Below are 21419 nucleotides of genomic sequence, written 5' to 3'. Positions count from 1 at the left end.
GAAATCCCTACAAACAGAATAAATCTAGTTTATATAGCCTTAACCTCTCAGCCTCAGAAATCCCTACAAACAGAATAAATCTAGTTTATATAGCCTTAACCTCTCAGCCTCAGAAATCCCTACAAACAGAATAAATCTAGTTTATATAGCCTTAACCTCTCAGCCTCAGAAATCCCTACAACAAATAAATCAGAATAAAACCTCTAGTTCAGAAATAAACTCAAACAAATAAATCTCTCAGTCTCAGAAATCCCTACAAACACAATAAATCTAGTTTATATATAGCCTTAACCTCTCAGCCTCAGAAATCCCTACAAACAGAATAAATCTAGTTTATATAGCCTTAAGCTATCAGCCTCAGAAATCCCTACAAACACAATAAATCTAGTTTATATAACCTCAACCCCTCAGCCTCAGAAATCCCTACAAACAGAATAAATCTAGTTTATATAACCTCAACCTCTCAGTCTCAGAAATCCCTACAAACAGAATAAATCTAGTTTATATAGCCTTAACCTCTCAGCCTCAGAAATCCCTACAAACAGAATAAATCTAGTTTATATAGCCTTAACCTCTCAGCCTCAGAAATCCCTACAAACAGAATAAATCTAGTTTATATAGCCTTAACCTCTCAGCCTCAGAAATCCCTACAAACAGAATAAATCTAGTTTATATAGCCTTAACCTCTCAGCCTCAGAAATCCCTACAAACAGAAAATCTATTTATATAGCCCTCTCAGTCTCAGAAATCCCTACAAACAGAATAAATCTAGTTTATATAAACTCAACCTCTCAGCCTCAGAAATCCCTACAATCAGAATAAATCTAGTTTATATAGCCTTAACCTCTCAGCCTCAGAAATCCCTACAAACAGAATAAATCTAGTTTATATAGCCTCAACCTCTCAGCCTCAGACAGTCCTATGGTTCACATAATAGGCAATTTTCGGCATTTATTCCTGACTTATACCTATGGGTATGCAGGCTTTTTAGCAAGGATTTTTAACCAAATATATTTTGGTCCAATGGACCACTTTCGATTCTCCATTAAAACGACTACCTATCTCCAGCCTGTACAGTATACCCTGTAAGACAACACAAAGTAGAATGTACATTTGTACCATCTGTGGTTTGTCAACAACCGTACTATTGGTGGCACTGTTTACAAACAGCAAAATACCTATACCTGTGTGTGATGCTATCATCAATGTTGATGATTTTGGTTAATTATCTTAATCAAGCTTTTTTTTCTAAATCTATAATTATTACCGTTGACAAGTAAGTTTGGTTCTTATTTGAAATTGTAATTTTTCGTTGATTTTGAGTTCTGTACAAACACCATAGACTGGCTGCCATCTTGGGTGCTTGGGGGGATTTATTTTCTGGTTATATGAATTGGTGATGAGACAGGATGGGTTGTAGACCTCTCCTTCCAACGAAGGCATAAAATGGGTATACCCACCCCCTCACATTCTTTTTACAACATCTAGTTTGTTCCTGTGTTACTGTACCTGTGGCTGATCCCGATCTGACCCCGTCCTCATCACTCCAGTCAGCTTCAGTAGGAATTATACTGGCCTTAACCATACCATTCTGTAAAACACAACAGGTATAACACATAAAACAGAGAAACAAAACAAATTCTAAACATGGTCAAAACACACAGGTGAATGACCACAACCTACCCACAGCTGCACTTCCTCATTTAGGAAAATTTCTGCATCTCTAAAATCCAATAATTCACCATTAAGTTAATCAGTTGTACAATTTATCAATATTCAAATCACTTACTTCCTCTAAAAACACTTGTGTATGTTGCAGAATTTAAAACCACACTGAAATATGTGGATTGTGATAATTAATGTTCCAGTTTTTCTAGTCTGAACAAGTTTAACTACATCCCACTTTTATGTCAAACCATGTGAAGCTTAACAATATCTGACATCTAATTTTATTGAATGAATTACCAGATAGAAAAAATTATTTTTATATTCATACGGAGCATGAAGGACACAATGTATCTTTATTATTGTGTATGTTTGTTTTTCGGTTTTTTTTTTTTTTTAATATTATTACCGTACTTTATTTTCCTAGTACAGAAATTATTGTAAATAATAGCCATGTGTTTGTAAGTTTAAATACAGTTAAGATAACCAAACTGTTATAAAGAGTAGATGAAATGTGAGATGTTCACTAACACTAATTAAAGCCAAGACATTTTATACCAGACCTTGGAAATAAATCAGGTGTCTGTAATTATCCCTGGGTCCCACAAACATTTATAGAATTCTACTTCAAATGAATTTAAATTCCCTCTATTTTTCTACTACTTAATGCCTTGAGTAGAAACTAAGAAAAAGATTAATCTTTCAGTCAATCTGTTAAGGGGATCCAAACCACCAGTGTATTCAATTCTATTTAAGGTCTATGAATTTTAAAATTTCTTTTTCAGAACATCGGCAGATGAATGTTATATTTCGTGAATTAAAAGACACACAAACCAATGGTTATTCATACACTCAAACCAATGATTATTTTTATAAACATCATTGAATATTAATCTCAATAGTTCACGTACACACACAAATCAAAGAAAATGTCTTTAATATCAATCAATAAATCTGAACATTTCAATTAAGCATTTAATGTTTTCTTATGTTATATATTTTTTTATCTGTTAACGCAGGATGACAGGACCAATCCTGATTTGAACTAAAACTGAGGAAATAAATTTTTAGCGATATTAATTTGTCACAATCTGGGTTTCAGGGCGATGTATATATATATAAATCAACCATTTCTCAATATTTGGCTCATCAAATTTTCACAACCATAGCATTATTCCACAAAATCAAGTAAATATCAAACTTGTGAAAATAACCAACTCAACAGAATCTGGTAGCTCCCTTACTGGCAGGGTAATGATGGTAAACAAGACAACCACAACACAACAGACCAGTGCATTTCTCAGCTATTCACAGTTAACACAAATCACCACAGGTAATGAGAATCTACCAACAGAGAGTGTATTACTATAGGCAATTACCTAGCTAACTTACGCATTTGTACCATGGATTCTGAACGTTTTGGTAGAATATTGATAAGGTCACAACATTAATATCCCCCTGATAAATCACATGTTTACCGTCTTAATATTAAATATAAGGGTAGAGTAAGAGTTTATTAAAATAAATCTGGGTATAAAGTAATATTTGTGGGTCCATTCTTTGCTGATAAGATTGTATGTTATAAGTCTACACCAGACCAGGACCCACATCTTAAAGTGTCAGCTTTAATCATTTACTGAAAATTGATTTTCATTTCGAATACCTAATTTTTTTTTTTTAAATCTACTTCATTCACACTTATGAAAGACTGCTTGATTTAATTTGAATGAAGTTTAAACATCCTGAATGAAAATCTCAATTTAGATGTGTCATAAAGGTCTAATTCAGAAGTTTAAGTTGTTAATATTGATGTCTGATGTGTGTGGATTCTCATGGAGACTTCCAACAGATCATCCATTCTTTATCTGACAAATGTGCTAAATCATTGATACAGCATACTATCTCACAGTACACATCTCTATAGGACAGTGTTACACATCGGAAGTTTAATGAAGAAAACTTGTCTACCATCACAAAGTCAAGGCTAGCCTAGAGATGGCGACTAGGGCTAGAATGTCAGACAACTTAACCACTTAGTCTCCTTGGCCTAAAGGACCAAGAGGTGAACTCAGACCAGCGGTAGAATATCAGACACCTTAACCACTTAGCCTCCTTTACCTAAAGGACCAAGAGGTGAACTCAGACCAGTGATGGAATGCCAGACACCTTAACCACTTAGCCTCCTTTACCTAAAGGACCAAGAGGTAAACTCAGACCAGTGATGGAATGCCAGACACCTTAACCACTTAGCCTCCTTTACCTAAAGGACCAAGAGGTGAACTCAGACCAGCGGTGATCAGACTAATATCAGACACCTTAACCACTTAGCCTCCTTTACCTAAAGGACCAAGAGGTGAACTCAGACCAGTGATAGAATACCAGACACCTTAACCACTTAGCATCTTTGTGGCCTAAAGGACCAAGATGTGAATTAACTCAGGGCCATGATAGAATATCAGACACCTTAACCACTTAGCATCCTTGTGGCCTAAAGGACCAAGATGTGAATTAACTCAGGGCCGTGATAGAATGCCAGACACCTTAACCACTTAGCCTCCTATACCTAAAGGACCAGGAGGTGAACTCAGACCAGCTTAGCATCTTTATGGCCTAAAGGACCACGATGTGAATTAACAGTGGTAGAATATCAGACACCTTAACCACTTAGCATTCTTGTGGCCTAAAGGACAAAGATGTGAATTAACAGTGGTAGAATATCAGACCAACCACTTAGCATCTTTGTGGCCTAAAGGACCAAGATATGAATTAACTCAGGGCAGTGGTAGAATATCAGACACCTTAACCACTAAGTCATCCTTGGCCTAAAGGACCAAGTGGTGAACTCAGACTAGTGATAGAATACCAGACACCTTAACCACTTAGCATCCTTGTGGCCTAAAGGACCACCATGTGAATTAACTCAGGGCCGTGGTAGAATATCAGACACCTTAACCACTTAGCATCCTTGTGGCCTAAAGGACCAAGATGTGAATTAACTCAGGGCCGTGATAGAATGCCAGACACCTTAACCACTTAGCCTCCTATACCTAAAGGACCTAAAGGACCACCATGTGAATTAACTCAGGGCCGTGGAAGAATATCAGACACCTTAACCACTTAGCATCCTTGTGGCCTAAAGGACCACGATGTGAATTAACTCAGGGCCGTGGTAGAATATCAGACACCTTAACCACTTAGCATTCTTGTGGCCTAAAGGACCACGATGTGAATTAACTCAGGGCCGTGTTAGAATATCAGACACCTTAACCACTTAGCATTCTTGTGGCCTAAAGGACCACGATATGAATTAACTCAGGGCCGTGGTAGAATATCAGACAACTTAACCACTTAGCATTCTTGTGGCCTAAAGGACCACGATGTGAATTAACTCAGGGCCGTGGTAGAATATCAGACACCTTAACCACTTAGCATTCTTGTGGCCTAAAGGACCACGATGTGAATTAACTCAGGGCCGTGGTAGAATATCAGACACCTTAACCACTTAGCATCCTTGTAGCCTAAAGGACAAAGATGTGAATTAACTCAGGGCCGTGTTAGAATATCAGACACCTTAACCACTTAGCATTCTTGTAGCCTAAAGGACAAAGATGTGAATTAACTCAGGGCCGAGGTAGAATATCAGACAACTTAACCACTTAGCATCCTTGTGGCCTAAAGGACCACGATGTGAATTAACTCAGGGCCTTGGTAGAATATCAGACACCTTAACCACTTAGCATCCTTGTGGCCTAAAGGACCACGATGTGAATTAACTCAGGGCCGTGGTAGAATATCAGACAATTTATTCTCTTGGCCAAACCACCAAGGGATGTTATGGTAGAGCAAAATTGAGGGAAAATGTCGAACATGTCTTCATCTATTCTGGTCTTTATTCATTCTTAGTTACAGTGCAGAATATGGTAGATAAAGACCCTACAAATAAATTAATAAAACATATTGTATAACCTGTAGACTACTACACATACTCAGTTCTTCAAGCAATTCTATATAACTACTTGATATACTTGCTTTTATAAGTTATATCTTTAACTATTCTGAAACCAAAATAACTATTTAGAGATTATTATACCAGACAGAAAGGCTTAAAGGTGTTGATGCTGGTGGTAAAATCTCAGACACCTGAACTATTCAGCCATCTTGACTGGGAACACAACATAAGGAGGGATATATCAGCAGGAATTTTGTCAGATCCCGTAGCTATTTCACTATTGCTTTCCCTCATCGAGCCCCGTAGAGCAGCTCTGATCTTCGACAAACATATGCCAAATTAGACAAAGTACTGGACTATAAGATTTTATTTTACAATGTATAACAGACGTCAAGTCATCTAGACCAGTAATGGTGGTAGAATAGTCTTTGGTCACTATCTTCCTGTCAAAGAGTCGACACTTTTCACACGTCTATGTTTTTGGGTATTCACCGATTCTGACGCCAGGTTGACAAAGGTTAAATGGCCACTCTATGTAAATATACAGCCTTTTTCACCTGACACGATGACATGACAATCAGATTTAATCCACTAACAAATCGGCCAAGCTTGTTGTCTGCTGCTCGAGTAGTTTCACACAAAGGCGATTGTATCAACCTACCGGGGTTTGATAGCCAATATACAAATCTATATAGATATGTGATAGGATATTGTTAGGATTGCCATTTCACGGTCAAATCATTTATTCTGGTATTGATAATACTCTAAAACGGAACAAATTCTCAAGTCAACTCCTCTGGGTTAAATAAGTCTGAAAGATTATGGAAATATTTTACTTTCAACATTGTCGAGTTGAACAACTTGTTTGAACACATAAAGAAGCACTTTGTTCATTGATATCACATGAAAAGTAAAAATCTACAGTTGTACCTTCACTGGTACAGATTAGTAAGAATTACATTTTCACCAATAGTGGAAATGTATAAGACTGTCTTGGAGTTACATCAGACCAAGGAGACTTCCCTGTCCAGTCCAGTTTGGTTCAGATCAGTCCTTTATTACTTTGAAACAAATATGGTTCATAGTATTATGGTGATCAATGGTGCAAATATATTTAAATAAAGAGTAGGTACAAAAAGGACACAAAAAACGTAGAATAAACATTTCCACTTTGATAGCTTCAAACTAGTGATATTATGTCCAATCAGTTAGTTAGATAGCTTAAGGCCTGAGTGGGTAGTTTTCTGTAGTTTGAACTCTTGCTGTTTTGGTGCTGTGACCAGGATTCTAGCTTTGGATTTCTGAGTAGATTCTTTGCCATTTATGAAAATATTTAACTGGGAGCATTCAAGTTGTTATAATACATCAGCTGCATCATTTCCATTACAAACATTTGTCGTCTTTGCTTTAGAAACCTCCCTTTTCCATGGGATTTCAAGAGGAGAGCTAATGTTTTGTCACCCCGGCGTCGGGCGTCCGGGTTCAGCGTATTTACACGTAAAAGTAGCAAGTGTTTATTTTGTCTATTTGAAGCTTAAGTTCACAATCCATAAAAGTTATATGATTTTTCTTTTCTAATGTGTATGGATGATGGAACGTGAATCAAGAACTAACCAATTAGGGGCATTCAGGGTTTTTTTGAGTCTGTTAATTTGTCATTCTTTCAATGTTTTAAAGTTTTTGAACATAGTTTTTATTTTGTCATTGTTTTAAGCCTACAAGTCAATCATAAAATGTTTATGATTTTATTTTCCTAATGTGTATGGATGCTGAACGTGATAATACAACCAATTTGGGGCCCTTTACGGGGTTTTTTGTGTCTATTAATTTGTCATATTTCCATGTTTAAACAGTAAATACTTGAACATCAACTTCTACTGAATAGGCGAGCTTTGCTGTTCTCAAACAGCTATTGTTACATAACAGAGATCAGTACAAACATTACAACAAACTCTCACTGAGACACGGTATCCCCAAACATTACAAACAAACTTCACTGAGACACAGTATCCCAAACATTACAACAAAACTTCACTGAGACAAACGATACACAGTATCCCCAAACATTACAACAAACTGAGTCTTCAAACATTACACACAAACTCACTGAGACACAGTATCCCCAAACATTACAACAAACTTCACTGAGACACGGTATCCCCAAACATTACCACAAACTTCACTGAGACACAGGTATGTACCCCCTGTGTGGAACAAGTGACAGCCTAATAAAACAAATGATACAGAATCCCAATGTCTAACAGTGATCTTTGGAATGTAAACACCAGCTGATCCCAGATAAACATCAAACACAGATCCATATCTGTCGTAGGTATCAAAGTCTACATAGGTTAGGCAGGTTCAATTGTTTTTTTTATAGTTGTCACCTTTTCAGTTTAGGCACAAAAACTATTTCATTGATATAATGAAATGTACTTCAGGTCTATAAGATTAAATGTGTTCCACATTTGAAAGTGAATAGATTAAGTGATATTGTGTATTTGGCTATATAAGTGGGACAGACTATAAAAGTGGACACAGACAACAGGTATATCACAAATAATGTATAATACGAAATGTGGAATTCCTCACTCTCAATTTTTTTTCAGACAATTTTTTATATGATAAAGATAAATATAGCCACCAACAATCACTTTGATAGCATATTCAAACAATTAAGTCAAGAGCTCCACTCAACAATAAGCCCCCCTCTCTTTTCTATAGTCCTTTTAGAACACGGGTCAATGTCTGACTACAAGCCCCTTCTTACACTTCTGATTCTGTCTGCATGTGATTTTGCTATGAAAAACATTGATGTAGAGTGATAAATTTTTATTTTCAATAAAATAACTGAAACAATCACTCAAAAAAATCACAGAATTTCCTCTTTCTAACTTAAAATGGTTGATAATTGTGTTTGTTCACACATGTGAAGCTGTTATCATATTGGATATAAGGCTTACTATATAAGCTGTAAGTACTACTGGACATAAGGCCTACTAAGTATAAGCTGTAAGCTTACTGGACATAAGGTCTACTATGTATAAGCTGTAAGCTTACTGGATATAAGGCCTACTATGTATAAGCTGTAAGCTTATGGACATAAGCCTACTATGTATAAGCTGTAAGCTTACTGGATATAAGGCCTACTATGTATAAGCTGAGGCTTATAAGGTCTACTGTAAGCTTACTGGACATAAGGTCTACAATGTATAAGCTGTAAGCTTACTGGACATAAGGTCTACAATGTATAAGCTGTAAGCTTACTGGACATAAGGCCTACTATGTATAAGCTGTAAGCTTACTGGACATAAGGCTACTAATGTATAAGCTGTAAGCTTACTGGACATAAGGCATACTATGTATAAGCTGTAAGCTTACTGGACATAAGGCCTACTATGTATAAGCTGTAAGCTTACTGGACAATAAGGCCCTACTATGTATAAGCTGTAAGCTTACTGGACATAAGGCCTACTATGTATAAGCTGTAAGCTTACTGGACATAAGGCCTACAATGTATAAGCTGTAAGCTTACTGGACATGTAAGGTCTACTATGTATAAGCTGTAAGCTTACTGGACATAAGGTCTACTATGTATAAGCTGTAAGCTTACTGGACATAAGGCCTACAATGTATAAGCTGTAAGCTTACTGGACATAAGGCCTACTATGTATAAGCTGTAAGCTTACTGGAAAAGGCCTACAATAAGCTGTAAGCTTACTGGACATAAGGCCTACTATGTATATAAGCTGTAAGCTTACTGGACATAAGGCCTACTATGTATAAGCTGTAAGCTTACTGGACATAAGGCCTACTATGTATAAGCTGTAAGCTTACTGGACATAAGGTCTACTATGTATAAGCTGTAAGCTTACTGGACATAAGGTCTACAATGTATAAGCTGTAAGCTTACTGGATATAAGGTCTACTATGTATAAACTGTAAGCTTACTGGATATAAGGTCTACTATGTATAAACTGTAAGCTTACTGGATATAAGGTCTACTATGTATAAACTGTAAGCTTACTGGACACAAGGTCTACAATGTATAAGCTGTAAGCTTACTGGATATAAGGTCTACTATGTATAAGCTGTAAGCTTACTGGACATAAGCCCTACTATGTATAAGCTGTAAGCTTACTGGACATAAGCCCTACTATGTATAAGCTGTAAGCTTACTGGACATAAGCCCTACTATGTATAAACTGTAAGCTTACTGGACATAAGCCCTACTAAGTATAAGCTGTAAACTTACTGGACATAACCCCTACTATGTATAAACTGTAAGCTTACTGGACATAAGCCCTACTATGTATAAGCTGTAAGCTTACTGGACATAAGCCCTACTATGTATAAGCTGTAAGCTTACTGGACATAAGCCCTACTATGTATAAACTGTAAGCTTACTGGACATAAGGCTACTATGTATAAGCTGTAAGCTTACTGGACATAAGGCCTACTATGTATAAGCTGTAAGCTTACTGGACATAAGGCCTACTATGTATAAGCTGTAAGCTTACTGGACATAAGGCCTACTATGTATAAGCTGTAAGCTTACTGGACATAAGGCCTACTATGTATAAGCTGTAAGCTTACTGGACATAAGGCTACTATGTATAAGCTGTAAGCTTACTGGACATAAGGCCTACTAATGTATAAGCTGTAAGCTTACTGGACATAAGGCCTACTATGTATAAGCTGTAAGCTTACTGGACATAAGGTACTAAGTATAAGCTGTAAGCTTACTGGACATAAGGCCTACTATGTATAAGCTGTAAGCTTACTGGACATAAGGTCCTACAATGTATAAGCTGTAAGCTTACTGGACATAAGGCCTACTATGTATAAGCTGTAAGCTTACTGGACATAAGGTCCTACTATGTATAAGCTGTAAGCTTACTGGACATAAGGCCTACTATGTATAAGCTGTAAGCTTACTGGACATAAGGCCTACTATGTATAAGCTGTAAGCTTACTGGACATAAGGCCTACTATGTATAAGCTGTAAGCTTACTGGACATAAGGTCTACTATGTATAAGCTGTAAGCTTACTGGACATAAGGCCTACTATGTATAAGCTGTAAGCTTACTGGACATAAGGTCTACTATGTATAAGCTGTAAGCTTACTGGACATAAGGCCTACTATGTATAAGCTGTAAGCTTACTGGACATAAGGCCTACTATGTATAAGCTGTAAGCTTACTGGACATAAGGTCTACTATGTATAAGCTGTAAGCTTACTGGATATATAAGGCCTACTATGTATAAGCTGTAAGCTTACTGGACATAAGGTCTACAATGTATAAGCTGTAAGCTTACTGGACATAAGGTCTACTATGTATAAGCTGTAAGCTTACTGGACATAAGGCTACTATGTATAAGCTGTAAGCTTACTGGACATAAGGCCTACTATGTATAAGCTGTAAGCTTACTGGACATAAGGCCTACTAATGTATAAGCTGTAAGCTTACTGGACATAAGGCCTACTATGTATAAGCTGTAAGCTTACTGGACATAAGGCCTACTATGTATAAGCTGTAAGCTTACTGGACATAAGGCCTACTATGTATAAGCTGTAAGCTTACTGGACATAAGGTCTACTATGTATAAGCTGTAAGCTTACTGGACATAAGGTCTACTATGTATAAGCTGTAAGCTTACTGGACATAAGGTCTACAATGTATAAGCTGTAAGCTTACTGGACATAAGGTCTACAATGTATAAGCTGTAAGCTTACTGGACATAAGGCCTACTATGTATAAGCTGTAAGCTTACTGGACATAAGGCCTACTATGTATAAGCTGTAAGCTTACTGACATAAGGCCTACTATGTATAAGCTGTAAGCTTACTGGACATAAGGCCTACTATGTATAAGCTGTAAGCTTACTGGACATAAGGCCTACTATGTATAAGCTGTAAGCTTACTGGACATAAGGCCTACTATGTATAAGCTGTAAGCTTACTGGATATAAGGCCTACTATGTATAAGCTGTAAGCTTACTGGACATAAGGCCTACTATGTATAAGCTGTAAGCTTACTGGACATAAGGTCTACTATGTATAAGCTGTAAGCTTACTGGACATAAGGCCTACTATGTATAAGCTGTAAGCTTACTGGACATAAGGCCTACTATGTATAAGCTGTAAGCTTACTGGACATAAGGCCTACAATGTATAAGCTGTAAGCTTACTGGACATAAGGTCTACTATGTATAAGCTGTAAGCTTACTGGACATAAGGTCTACAATGTATAAGCTGTAAGCTTACTGGACATAAGGTCTACTATGTATAAGCTGTAAGCTTACTGGACATAAGCCCTACTATGTATAAGCTGTAAGCTTACTGGACATAAGGCCTACTATGTATAAGCTGTAAGCTTACTGGACATAAGGCCTACTATGTATAAGCTGTAAGCTTACTGGACATAAGGTCTACTATGTATAAGCTGTAAGCTTACTGGACATAAGGCCTACTATGTATAAGCTGTAAGCTTACTGGACATAAGGCCTACTATGTATAAGCTGTAAGCTTACTGGACATAAGGCCTACTATGTATAAGCTGTAAGCTTACTGGACATAAGGTCCTACTATGTATAAGCTGTAAGCTTACTGGACATAAGGCCTACTATGTATAAGCTGTAAGCTTACTGGACATAAGGTCTACTATGTATAAGCTGTAAGCTTACTGGACATAAGGCCTACTATGTATAAGCTGTAAGCTTACTGGACATAAGGCCTACTATGTATAAGCTGTAAGCTTACTGGACATAAGGCCTACTATGTATAAGCTGTAAGCTTACTGGACATAAGGTCTACAATGTATAAGCTGTAAGCTTACTGGACATAAGGCCTACTATGTATAAGCTGTAAGCTTACTGGACATAAGGCCTACTATGTATAAGCTGTAAGCTTACTGGACATAAGGCCTACTATGTATAAGCTGTAAGCTTACTGGACATAAGGCCTACTATGTATAAGCTGTAAGCTTACTGGACATAAGGCTTACTATGTATAAGCTGTAAGCTTACTGGACATAAGCCTACTAAGTATAGCTGTAGCTATGATAAGCCTACTATGTATAAGCTGTAAGCTTACTGGACATAAGGCCTACTATGTATAAGCTGTAAGCTTACTGGACATAAGGCCTACTATGTATAAGCTGTAAGCTTACTGGACATAAGGCCTACATGTATAAGCTGTAAGCTTATGGACATGTAAAGTATAAGCTGTAAGCTTACTGGACATAAGGCCTACTATGTATAAGCTGTAAGCTTACTGGACATAAGGTCTACTATGTATAAGCTGTAAGCTTACTGGACATAAGGCCTACTATGTATAAGCTGTAAGCTTACTGGACATAAGGCCTACTATGTATAAGCTGTAAGCTTACTGGACATAAGGCCTACTATGTATAAGCTGTAAGCTTACTGGACATAAGGCCTACTATGTATAAGCTGTAAGCTTACTGGACATAAGGTCTACTATGTATAAGCTGTAAGCTTACTGGACATAAGGCCTACAATGTATAAGCTGTAAGCTTACTGGACATAAGGCCTACTATGTATAAGCTGTAAGCTTACTGGACATAAGGTCTACAATGTATAAGCTGTAAGCTTACTGGACATAAGGCCTACTATGTATAAGCTGTAAGCTTACTGGACATAAGGCCTACTATGTATAAGCTGTAAGCTTACTGGACATAAAGGTCTACAATGTATAAGCTGTAAGCTTACTGGACATAAGGTCCTACTATGTATAAGCTGTAAGCTTACTGGACATAAGGCCTACTAGTATAAGCTGTAAGCTTACTGGACATAAGGCCTACTATGTATAAGCTGTAAGCTTACTGGACATAAGGTCCTACTAATGTATAAGCTGTAAGCTTACTGGACATAAGGCCTACTATGTATAAGCTGTAAGCTTACTGGACATAAGGTCTACTAATGTATAAGCTGTAAGCTTACTGGACATAAGGCCTACTATGTATAAGCTGTAAGCTTACTGGACATAAGGCCTACTATGTATAAGCTGTAAGCTTACTGGACATAAGGCCTACTATGTATAAGCTGTAAGCTTACTGGACATAAGGCCTACTAAGTATAAGCTGTAAGCTTACTGGACATAAGGCCTACTATGTATAAGCTGTAAGCTTACTGGACATAAGGCCTACTATGTATAAGCTGTAAGCTTACTGGACATAAGGCCTACTATGTATAAGCTGTAAGCTTACTGGACATAAGGCCTACTATGTATAAGCTGTAAGCTTACTGGATATAAGGCCTACTATGTATAAGCTGTAAGCTTACTGGACATAAGGCCTACTATGTATAAGCTGTAAGCTTACTGGACATAAGGTCTACAATGTGTATAAGCTGTAAGCTTACTGGACATAAGGCCTACTATGTATAAGCTGTAAGCTTACTGGACATAAGGCCTACTATGTATAAGCTGTAAGCTTACTGGACATAAGGTCTACAATGTATAAGCTGTAAGCTTACTGGACATAAGGTAAATGTAAGCTTATGTATACATGTATAAGCTGTAAGCTTACTGGACATAAGGTCTACAATGTATAAGCTGTAAGCTTACTGGACATAAGGTCTACTATGTATAAGCTGTAAGCTTACTGGACATAAGGTCTACTATGTATAAGCTGTAAGCTTACTGGACATAAGGCCTACTATGTATAAGCTGTAAGCTTACTGGACATAAGGCCTACTATGTATAAGCTGTAAGCTTACTGGACATAAGGCCTACTATGTATAAGCTGTAAGCTTACTGGACATAAGGCCTACTATGTATAAAGCTGTAAGCTTACTGGACTATGGACATAAGGTCTACTATGTATAAGCTGTAAGCTTACTGGACATAAGGCCTACTATGTATAAGCTGTAAGCTTACTGGACATAAGGCCTACTATGTATAAGCTGTAAGCTTACTGGACATAAGGTCTACTATGTATAAGCTGTAAGCTTACTGGACATAAGGCCTACTATGTATAAGCTGTAAGCTTACTGGACATAACCCCTACTAAGTATAAGCTGTAAGCTTACTGGACATAAGGCCTACTATGTATAAGCTGTAAGCTTACTGGACATAAGGCCTACTATGTATAAGCTGTAAGCTTACTGGACATAAGGCCTACTATGTATAAGCTGTAAGCTTACTGGACATAAGGCCTACTATGTATAAGCTGTAAGCTTACTGGACATAAGGCCTACTATGTATAAGCTGTAAGCTTACTGGATATAAGGCCTACTATGTATAAGCTGTAAGCTTACTGGACATAAGGCCTACTATGTATAAGCTGTAAGCTTACTGGACATAAGGCCTACTATGTATAAGCTGTAAGCTTACTGGATATAAGGTCTACTATGTATAAGCTGTAAGCTTACTGGACATAAAGGCCTACTATGTATAAGCTGTAAGCTTACTGGACATAAGGCCTACTATGTATAAGCTGTAAGCTTACTGGACATATAAGGCCTACTATGTATAAGCTGTAAGCTTACTGGACATAAGGTCTACAATGTATAAGCTGTAAGCTTACTGGACATAAGGCCTACTATGTATAAGCTGTAAGCTTACTGGACATAAGGCCTACTATGTATAAGCTGTAAGCTTACTGGACATAAGGCCTACTATGTATAAGCTGTAAGCTTACGTGATATAAGGCCTACTATGTATAAGCTGTAAGCTTACTGGACATAAGGCCTACTATGTATAAAGCTGTAAGCTTACTGGACATAAGGCCTACTATGTATAAGCTGTAAGCTTACTGGATATAAGGCCTACTATGTATAAGCTGTAAGCTTACTGTACTAAGGCCTACTATGTATAAGCTGTAAGCTTACTGGACATAAGGCCTACTATGTATAAGCTGTAAGCTTACTGGACATAAGGCCTACTATGTATAAGCTGTAAGCTTACTGGACATAAGGCCTACTATGTATAAGCTGTAAGCTTACTGGACATAAGGCCTACTATGTATAAGCTGTAAGCTTACTGGACATAAGGCCTACTATGTATAAGCTGTAAGCTTACTGGACATAAGGCCTACTATGTATAAGCTGTAAGCTTACTGGACATAAGGCCTACTATGTATAAAGCTGTAAGCTTACTGGAATAAGGCCTACTATGTATAAGCTGTAAGCTTACTGGACATAAGGCCTACTATGTATAAGCTGTAAGCTTACTGGATATAAGGCCTACTATGTATAAGCTGTAAGCTTACTGGATATAAGGCCTACTATGTATAAGCTGTAAGCTTACTGGACATAAGGCCTACTATGTATAAGCTGTAAGCTTACTGGGCATAAGGCCTACTATGTAAGCTTTGAGCTTACTGGACATAAGGTCTACTATGTATAAGCTGTAAGCTTACTGGACATAAGGCCTACTATGTATAAGCTGTAAGCTTACTGGACATAAGGCCTACTATGTATAAGCTGTAAGCTTACTGGAATAAGGCCTACTATGTATAAGCTGTAAGCTTACTGGACATAAGGCCTACTATGTATAAGCTGTAAGCTTACTGGACATAAGGCCTACTATGTATAAGCTGTAAGCTTACTGGACATAAGGCTACTATGTATAAGCTGTAAGCTTACTGGACATAAGGCCTACTATGTATAAACTGTAAGCTTACTGGAATAAGGTCTACAATGTATAAGCTGTAAGCTTACTGGATATAAAGGCCTACTATGTAAGCTGTAAGCTTACTGGACATAAGGCCTCTACTACATGTATAAGCTGTAAGCTTACTGGACATAAGCCTACTATGTATAAAAGCTGTAAGCTTACTGGACATAAGCCCTACTATGTATAAGCTGTGAGCTTACTGGGCATAAGGCCTACTATGTATAAGCTGTAAGCTTACTGGATGTAAGGCCTTCTATGTAAGCTGTTAGCTTACTGGACATAAGGTCTTTTTACAGAATAACCTGATTATGTATAAAATACATTTAGGCCTTACTTTCGGTAACAAAACCCTTCCACTTAAAATCTCATCTTTTATTACCGGTAGAATACAGTAAAGTCTACAGTAAACCTGCTAGTAAAAAAAAAGTGTCTATAAAATTACATATTAAAGAATGTTGATATCGTTATTGTTCTGGTTATTTTCCTGCAGATAGACTAGGTCGAGACTGTTCGGAAGTCCCGGGTTCGGATCCCAGTCTGGCCGCTACATTTTCTCCTCTCCTGTTACATTCCTGCACAAAAATATGTTATTTTACATGTTGGTATAAAAAAATGGCATTTTACAAAAACAGCTTTGCTTCATGTACCTGAAGTGGTGTTGAGGCCATAATCCATGGATCTCTCCTATTGTCATATCCTCTGAATCTTCTAAACATTTAACACATCAAACTGTGGATCACCTTAAAAGTTTACTAATCAATGCTGTAAGCTAGTTTTAGTAAAATGAAATTAGCCTTTAACGATCAAATGCACTCTGAGAAGAGAACTTAAGTAAATCAGAATTTACAATAAAGTCTTTTTAATCTGATTTAATTCTAACTTACCACTAACACATGCTGTTCCTTACAACGGAGTGCTTTAACTGACCAATCATATGACTGACCGATCACAGAAGTCCGCTACCTCACAACACCAAACTAACCAATATCTACCTCAATAGTACTAAACTGACCAATAACAGTGGACAGCAGGAGAAACCTTACTACAGACCTGAAGGAAAGGTCAGAACTTTAAAACATAGACAGGCAGGACCAATAGAAAGAATCAATGGTTTTATTTATGACCCTTACCCCCAATAATTCAGAAAGTTCCACTATTAAATGCTTGAGAAGAGCCAAAATGGATTTTACATGGACCTTAAGAGGCAATTACATTGGCCTATTAAACACTGGGGATATAAGATTGCCTGTTATAAATAAACTCAAACAGGTATTTCATAGTTGTCGTCTTTAGACAGAAAAAACATTAAATGTAATATAAAATTGTAGGAATAGATTTTATTGCTGCTAATTTGCAGTGCTCTTCCTATACAACTGGACATGTCAGTGTAATTAAATTTCTCAAATTACCAATTTAAGGAAATATTAGGGCCAGTTTACTGTTTATTAAATACTTGTTATTATTGTTTACTTGGCTCCTAAAGTCTATTTCACTACCTTCACCAACAGGTAGGGGTCATGTAAGTAGCTATGGCAAATTTCTATCTCAACTTCAAACCGATAATGATAAGGCTTAAAATAACATGGCTTTTATTGGTGCTGTGGAACAACAGATCTTTTCCTACCTTGAGGGTATGACAGAGAAATTTCTATCCATGGAGGAGATTCAAGACTGTATAACTCACTTGACGAGGGTAACAGACTGTCGTGAATCTCCCCAGAGGGTAGAGATTTCTCTGTCCTACTCTAGGTAAGGAATGATCCTTTTTCTGCCTCTGTAATTTCCAAACAAATGTTGAAAACTGCGAAGTCTACCTGATTTCATAATGCGAAGAAAAGTACTTATTTATTAAGATGAGCATGTGCGCAAAGCATGAACTTGAGGTCAAAGGTGATATGGATTGTCCAATTGGATTGCACAGATTAATGTTTATTTGCATATGACCTTTTATAACTTCTGGTTGATCACGCAAATATGTTCTACGCTTGCAGCCTGTCTTGCCCTGGGTAAGACAGAGAAATCTTACCCTCACCAGAAGTGCAGATATCTCTGTCTGATGGAGAAGAACCACTTGTTTTTATCGTTAGTCCATATAAATGATGTTAGCACACATGTACTTCATTAGGGGCTTTGTGATTATGATGTTGCTACATATTACCCTCAGCCCTCCACCTTTGGGTTTGAGTATGAATCCCATGTGGGGCACTTGCCAAGTACTGACTACTGGTTGGTGGTTTTTTCCCCATGTACTCTGGCTTTTCTCCACCAACAAACCTGCCACTTCCTTAAATGAACCTGGTTATTAATAGGACGTTTAAAACCCAAATTAGGTGTACTTCACAATATTTCACAATTGATGTTTGTTAAAGAATCTGTACGAAATGTCAATCTTGGCAAATTTTACAGTTCAAAGTGAAAAAATTTACATGATATGCAAGAAACACAAAACAAGATAAATCAGTTCAAATTGTTCTTGACAAATGATTACAATCCTTGATTTTTTTTGAGGAAATTTGATTGTCCTGCGAACTCTACCAATTTAAAGTCATACTAATGAATGGGTCCAAAAATGCCCAGGAATCAAAGTCTGCATGGTGTTCCCATGTGGGAGGTGACTGCTGTACTACTGACTCATTCAACAAACCTTTTGTCTCAGGTTAACAAACGTCGAAAATAAAACTTTGATCTTTAGTCATAAATATAAATTGATAATAAAAAATCTTCTAAAGTTCTCCTTCTTATTATCTGTTTTTTAAGACCTACTTTACAACCATTAGCGTTACTGGATCAAAGTTATCAAGAACATGTCCCTGGGTTTTTATAGACCCTGAATGTCACTGATCCTAACCTTAACTTACATAAATGTATTACATGAGACTAGTTTTTGTCAGCCAAGGTTTTCCAATATAATACAAATGTTATAGTTCATAGCCTTACTCATTATGTCTTTCTATATCATCATCACCGTTTTGGAGATAGCCCGATTCTGTGTTTGATGGACAGTTGTTATTCTCAAAAAAAGATAATTAGAGACTAATTCCGAAGCTCTTTTTTCGTTCTCAATCACTATCTATTGAGTAATGAGGGATTGTGGCTCACCGCCTCATCAATACAATATAACGGAGACCTATTTGACGTCTATACAGTATATATAACGTGTACATAGAATTGGTGTGCAAGGAATTCAGAGAGAAAACCAACTCGATGATTAGATAGGTTGACATTGTATTAACGCTGACAGAAATAAACTTCAGATTGGTCAGAGATATCAAATAACAGGTGCTCTAAATACCTGTTGAGATTTCTATGTACCTGGATTTGGCAGAGCGTCAGGTATGTCATTATGACGGTATATAAACACCAGGTAAATGTAATGTGTATCGAAGCCGCATGTATCAGTCTACTGAATAAACTCTGAAATATGATACGCAACTTTCCAATACAAGTCACAGACAAATTCCAAGATCATATAAATTCAGGAACTGTCTTTTAAAATCAAGAACACTTTGCAGAACACTTTGAAAAAATACAGACCTTTTAAATGACCTGTCAGACAGGAGGAGCAAGATTTTTATTCTTTTATTTATCTTTTTGCAAACTTGAAGAATTTTGAGCTGCAACAAATAAAATTAATTGTATTCATGCAATTTTATGGTACAATTCAATAGTTGTCAGGGTTTGGTGATCTTTAGGGTCAAACTTGCCATTATCATATTGACTTATATGAATCGTAATGCTTAATACAAAATACACTAAAAAAATTTCCTGCATGGACTTCAATTATTCTTACGAATAGTTAGAGCGCAAAATCGACGGTAGGGAGAATTTTAACACTCCTTCCCCCCTCCCCAATTCCTTAAGTTTCAATGAGCAATTTTGAGGGGAGGGGTCATCATGAGGGGTCGAAGGTAAATGTACAGCCTGGTCAAATCCCATTATCACTTCACTACATAATTTTTAGGACTATACCCTGTTTTATGGGCATGTATTGATCAATATTCCAATGCCGCCCCACAGACATACACTAGGATGGATCAACTTTCTGACAATATTCCGAGTCTAGAAATATGGTATCTGATATCACATAATACCGATGAATTTTATATATCGAATAAACCCGCAACAGATCAATTGGAAACAGTTAATTCTTTCATCCACACATTTGATAGATGGCAAATAAAAACGTAAGTTATGATATAAAATGTATCGAATCATTCAACCACAACATACAAATGAGAAATGTCCTGGGCAGGTATTCGAATGCAAATCAGTCATTTGGAAAAGTATTCACGGTTCATTGAATGTAAGCTGAAGCATTTGTGATAATTTTGCTTTCCAGTGTTATAAAGCAGATTCAGACTTGTTAAAACAAGAAATGTCAGTACATTCTGTTGCATTTGTAAAATATTTTAATATGACGGGGCAGGTACAGAAATATGCTTGCTTATGTACTTTTGTAGGAATTAGCTCGTTTAATGTTTGCTACCCTTAAACATGAAGGCTTACTTTGAGGCTTACCGTAGTAGCTGGTAGCTACTTCACTGAAGGCTTACTTATCACTGGCTCATAGTAGTAGCTGGTAGCTGCTTCACTAACATAACATGATACTGGGGCCAGATCAATCATGATTGGCAGAGACACACAACTTTGGAGATTTGGCCTGTGTGTTTTCTGCCTTCCTGAGAAACTGAAATAATTTTGCTACTTAAATCTAAATAGGAAGAAAAGTTGAACAATCAAATTGGGATTAAAAGTCTGTATAGGGAAAAAAAGGCTGAAAAGCTAATTGCGTGTACACATAGGTAATGCCACTTCCAAACATTTCTCCTGTCAACACAGGATATAGTACAGAATGGCTTCGTAATGAGTGTCAGCCAATTTCTAATTTTCCAAAGAAGTTTTTTTCCCTAGGAAAACTTCAGTAATTTGTCAGTAACTTAAACTGACAAATTGGACATTTAAACGATACATTAAATATTGTTACAGTCCAATTAAACCTCTACTTGTTGTGACCTTGGCGTTATACTCCAAACTAATAAAACCACCATTTATACAACGTTCCAAGACAAATCTTAAACTTGTTAAAATGCCACTTACTCCAATTATATGTAGAAAGTTTATGTACCGAAATATTGATATATTATATTTTAGTGGTTTTTTTT

At 36.9% G+C, this 21419-nt stretch overlaps 1 protein-coding gene across 6 annotated transcripts in view; it reads right to left on the bottom strand.

The window, feature by feature from the left end:
• The window catches only part of LOC138332096 (golgin subfamily A member 6-like protein 26), a 115243-nt gene that overhangs the window by 79742 nt on the left and 14082 nt on the right, over positions 1 to 21419 (bottom strand). For 5 of the 6 annotated variants that reach the window (XM_069280048.1, XM_069280049.1, XM_069280050.1 and 2 more), the window contains one exon: positions 1510 to 1591. In XM_069280048.1, the coding sequence (XP_069136149.1) occupies positions 1510 to 1591 (82 nt within the window). Of the gene's footprint in view, positions 1 to 1509; positions 1592 to 1789; positions 1916 to 21419 lie in introns of those variants that run through there. The other variant, XM_069280051.1, reaches the window with a different exon arrangement.

The sequence above is a fragment of the Argopecten irradians genome, chromosome 9 (assembly GCF_041381155.1).
Source record: "Argopecten irradians isolate NY chromosome 9, Ai_NY, whole genome shotgun sequence".
NCBI lineage: Eukaryota > Metazoa > Mollusca > Bivalvia > Pectinida > Pectinidae > Argopecten > Argopecten irradians.
The sequence above is the reverse complement of the archived record's forward strand: the minus strand, read 5'-3'. Positions and strand labels throughout refer to the sequence as shown.